The following is a 2,421-nucleotide window of genomic DNA, read 5'->3' on the forward strand; positions in this document are numbered from 1 at the left end:
CATTGAGTTCATTGACTGGTGGGGGTGAGATGGGTCTTCCATGGAGGGGACTCTCAAACCCTGACTTTAAGTATGAACTCATAATGCTAACCTTCTCCAATGTCATAGATAAACTACAATAAAATACAAACTTTTCATTTTTCTAATTTGACAAAAATAACAGTTTTGGATATGCAGCTCCCCCCCCCCATTTTATAAGATAAATTCACCTATGATTTCAGAACTTGTAATATCATGATAATATTTCTAACTCTTCCATATCAAATATGAAATGTATCTTATTCTACTATATTCCATCTCAATTAAAATGAGTTAAGGCAGATTCCAAATGAGTTATATAAGGGAATTTTATTATTTAAAGAAAGTGTCATAGCTTTATGATGAAGATTTGGGCAACATTTTCCTAAAGAAGAAATGTGATGCTTATGAATAATGTCTGAAAAAATAATCTTAAGTTTGATTAGTTCAATAGCTTAGGGCCACTGCAGAGGCTGCTAATAGGCAAATCCCAGTATCAGTAAAAACATCAAGAGCAGCTGCTCCTACCAGAATGCCATGTTATAATAATTTGTGGTGTATTTTCAAATTCAAATGAAGGTACCACTCTGGAAATTGTGATTAGGATGTGTCCCTAGCTGAGAGATACTCAAAGCTATGAACTAATTCTAAAAGTACAATCCTGAAAAAGAGAAAATAGATATTGAAATTTTACCCTCCAGGGTCTATATATGTCAAAACATTAAGTGTGGGGATGTTTGAGTTATAAAAAAAATCCTGGGAGACTACACTCAGAAATCCATAACACCTTCCAGATGAAATACGACTCAATATGCATTTCTTCTCAGTAGAAGTCAAGGGGAAATAAAATCTACTTCCTTCCCTTCAGACTTAAACTGAAATTTTGACTCTTCCTGGGTCTTGAGCCTGCTGACTTTTGAACTGGAACTATACCATTGTCTTTCCCGGGTCTTTAGCTTGCTGGGTGCAGATCTTGGGACTCCTCAGTCTTCATAATCATGTGAGCCAATTCCTTGCAGTAAATCTCTCTCCCCCTCCCTCCTCCTCTTCCCTATTGGTTTTCTGGAGAACCCTGACTCATACAACAATTATATATGTATTATTGAGTTATTTTTCTACAGCTACTGATAAATCATGTTGTTTTTCTCCTTGAATGTAGTATGATAAATTCTGAAATGTTGTTCAATGAATGAAAATGAGTTGTACACTTTAAATTATTTTCTTATTCTTTTTCTTTTTTTTGAGTTGGAGTGTCACTCTGTCGCCCAGGTTGGAGTGCCGTGGCACACTGACAGCCACCGCAGCCTCAACCTGCTGGGCTCAGACGGTACTGTAGTTCCGGTCTTCCAAGTTGCTGGAATTATAGGCATGAACCATCACACCTTGCTAAGTTTTCTTGATTTATTGTAGAGACGAAGTCTTGCCATGTTGCCCAGGCTGGTCTTAAACCCCTGGACTCAGGCAATCCTCTTGTCTCGGCCTCCCAAAGTGCTGGGATTACAGGCTTGAGCCACCATGCCCAGCCCTACATTAAATTCTTTATAGGAGATTTTTCTTCTTTCATTGGCATGCACTTCTCTTTTCAGAAATTTGATGTTACCCTATCTCCGTAATAGGACTAACAGTACTAAGAAGTTTAACATGTCAAGGGTGTAATGTGTTTTAATTAAGAGATAAGACATGAGTTAAATCTGACCTAATTTGGGATAAGACACACACACACAAACAGACAACACTTTTTGTCCTAGTGTCTTAAATTATCTATATTTGATAATAGCATTTATCTTCAAAGTGTTTTCAACATGGGTTACTCTTCCCTGTAAAATATAATTGCCTGGTTAATGAGTAAAACTATTATAAAAGCAATAGAGAACAATGCCAATGAATTCTCATATGCAGAAATTTTTATTAGAAAGCAGGCATGCAGCAAAACATAAGACATTCACTCTAGGAGAAGATACAGGACCCCTGGGTATGAGGGTGCAGAGCTAGGGCCAGTACGGGGCCTGCAAATAATGTCCACCTTGCTGGGAGGATAATCGATAGCTCCAATGTAATCAGAGAAATGAGGAATTTAGAAGATTGGGATAATATCTGAGCTAGCGGATTACAGACTAATTCATATTTGGTGCAAACATTTGAAAGAAAAGGAAGGGTGTAGGGAGTTTAAAATGAACCAGGATGTGTTTACGGAACCACTGAGATAGTGATGGACTCACTGGAAGCATGAGGTCCATCCTGTTTAATGATGTCAGTCAGACTCCATGTGTCCTAATGGTCATCAAAAAGAAGGGTTCACATCTGGGAGGACAGAGGTGAAGGAAGAGGGGTGCCTAGGCCAGCGGGCTCAGCAGCAAGAGGAGGCGCAGCACATGGGGCGGGGGCAGGTGGAGATGACACAGG

General features: G+C 39.0%; 1 protein-coding gene across 3 annotated transcripts in view; it reads right to left on the minus strand.

Annotated features, from left to right (window-relative positions):
- Positions 1-2,365: 2,365 nt before the first annotated feature.
- LOC103266868 (keratin-associated protein 4-6-like) overlaps positions 2,366-2,421 on the minus strand; it is a 5,553-nt gene continuing 5,497 nt past the window's right edge. For 2 of the 3 annotated variants that reach the window (XM_008064495.1, XM_008064496.1), the window contains exon 3: positions 2,366-2,421. In XM_008064495.1, the coding sequence (XP_008062686.1) occupies positions 2,366-2,421 (56 nt within the window). The other variant, XM_021715760.1, reaches the window with a different exon arrangement.

This window comes from Carlito syrichta, unplaced genomic scaffold (assembly GCF_000164805.1).
Source record: "Carlito syrichta isolate Samal-C Ts95f unplaced genomic scaffold, Tarsius_syrichta-2.0.1 Scaffold307480, whole genome shotgun sequence".
Taxonomy (NCBI): Eukaryota; Metazoa; Chordata; class Mammalia; order Primates; family Tarsiidae; genus Carlito; species Carlito syrichta.